This window comes from Bison bison, unplaced genomic scaffold (genome assembly GCF_000754665.1).
Source record: "Bison bison bison isolate TAMUID 2011002044 unplaced genomic scaffold, Bison_UMD1.0 scf7180017864383, whole genome shotgun sequence".
Taxonomy (NCBI): Eukaryota; Metazoa; Chordata; class Mammalia; order Artiodactyla; family Bovidae; genus Bison; species Bison bison.
In genome coordinates this window covers 4,588,779-4,589,619 of record NW_011494955.1, presented here as the reverse complement: position 1 = coordinate 4,589,619, position 841 = coordinate 4,588,779, and the positions used below count along the sequence as shown (strand labels likewise).

At 52.7% G+C, this 841-nt stretch overlaps 1 protein-coding gene across 1 annotated transcript in view; it reads right to left on the bottom strand.

Annotated features, from left to right (window-relative positions):
- Positions 1-451, bottom strand: part of LOC105001699 (zinc finger protein 182-like) — a 2,636-nt gene extending 2,185 nt beyond the window's left edge. Inside the window, exon 1 of the mRNA XM_010858075.1 lies at positions 58-451. Coding sequence (XP_010856377.1) covers positions 58-451 — 394 coding nt within the window. The remainder of the gene's footprint in view (positions 1-57) is intronic.
- Positions 452-841: the final 390 nt, after the last annotated feature.

Sequence of the window (841 nt, the reverse complement as noted above, 5' to 3'; positions counted from 1 at the left end):
TGCGTCGGTGAACGTTGAGGTTCCCTCGGTGGCTGAAAGCTCTGTCACAGTGCTCACAGCAGAAAGGCTTCTCCTGGGTGTGGGTCCTCTTGTGAGCACGCAGCGTGGAGTCATGGGTGAACTTCTTGAGGCAGACATCACAGCTGTAGGGTTTCTCGCCAGTGTGGATCCGCTCGTGAACCCGCAGATCTGAAAGCTGTATGAAACCTTTGGCACAGATGTCGCATTGAAAGGGCCTCTCTCCTGTGTGTGTCCTCTGGTGCAGGGTAAGCTGAGATTGATAAGGAAAGCTCTTTTTGCACACCCTGCATTCAGAGGGTGCCCGTCCCAGGGTTTCTGCTCCCTCAGGAAGACTGGTGGGTCCCACGGTGCCAGATGCACCAACGGCATGGGACCCAAGCTGTCCTGAGAACTCTTCTTGGTCCAAACACGTGGCTGCCTCTTGACACATGTCTTGGCAAGTCGGACTGCTGTCCCGCTTCCTTTTGACACGTCTGCGATTCTTCAGAGGCCCTCCTCTGGATCCACTCATGGTGGAAACGTCTCCCTCTGGAACACAGAATGAAAGGGTTCAGGAGCCACATTTAAAATATCAGTTTCTTCTTGAGGATTCTTCTCTCTATGCTCCCAGAATCCGCTGAAAGAGATTCAGCACCACATTTAACAAAGAGCATTTTATGTGCTGCTGGCCTCACTGGAAACCTGATGTTGGCTGAGAAGTTCCCATCAAGCAACCAAGCTAAGAGCTTGGACTGTGGGACACTGGAACATTGATGATGGAGAAGGTTGGCACAGGGCAATGATCTCCACCCACCCATCAAGGGTGGTGATGCTGGCTACC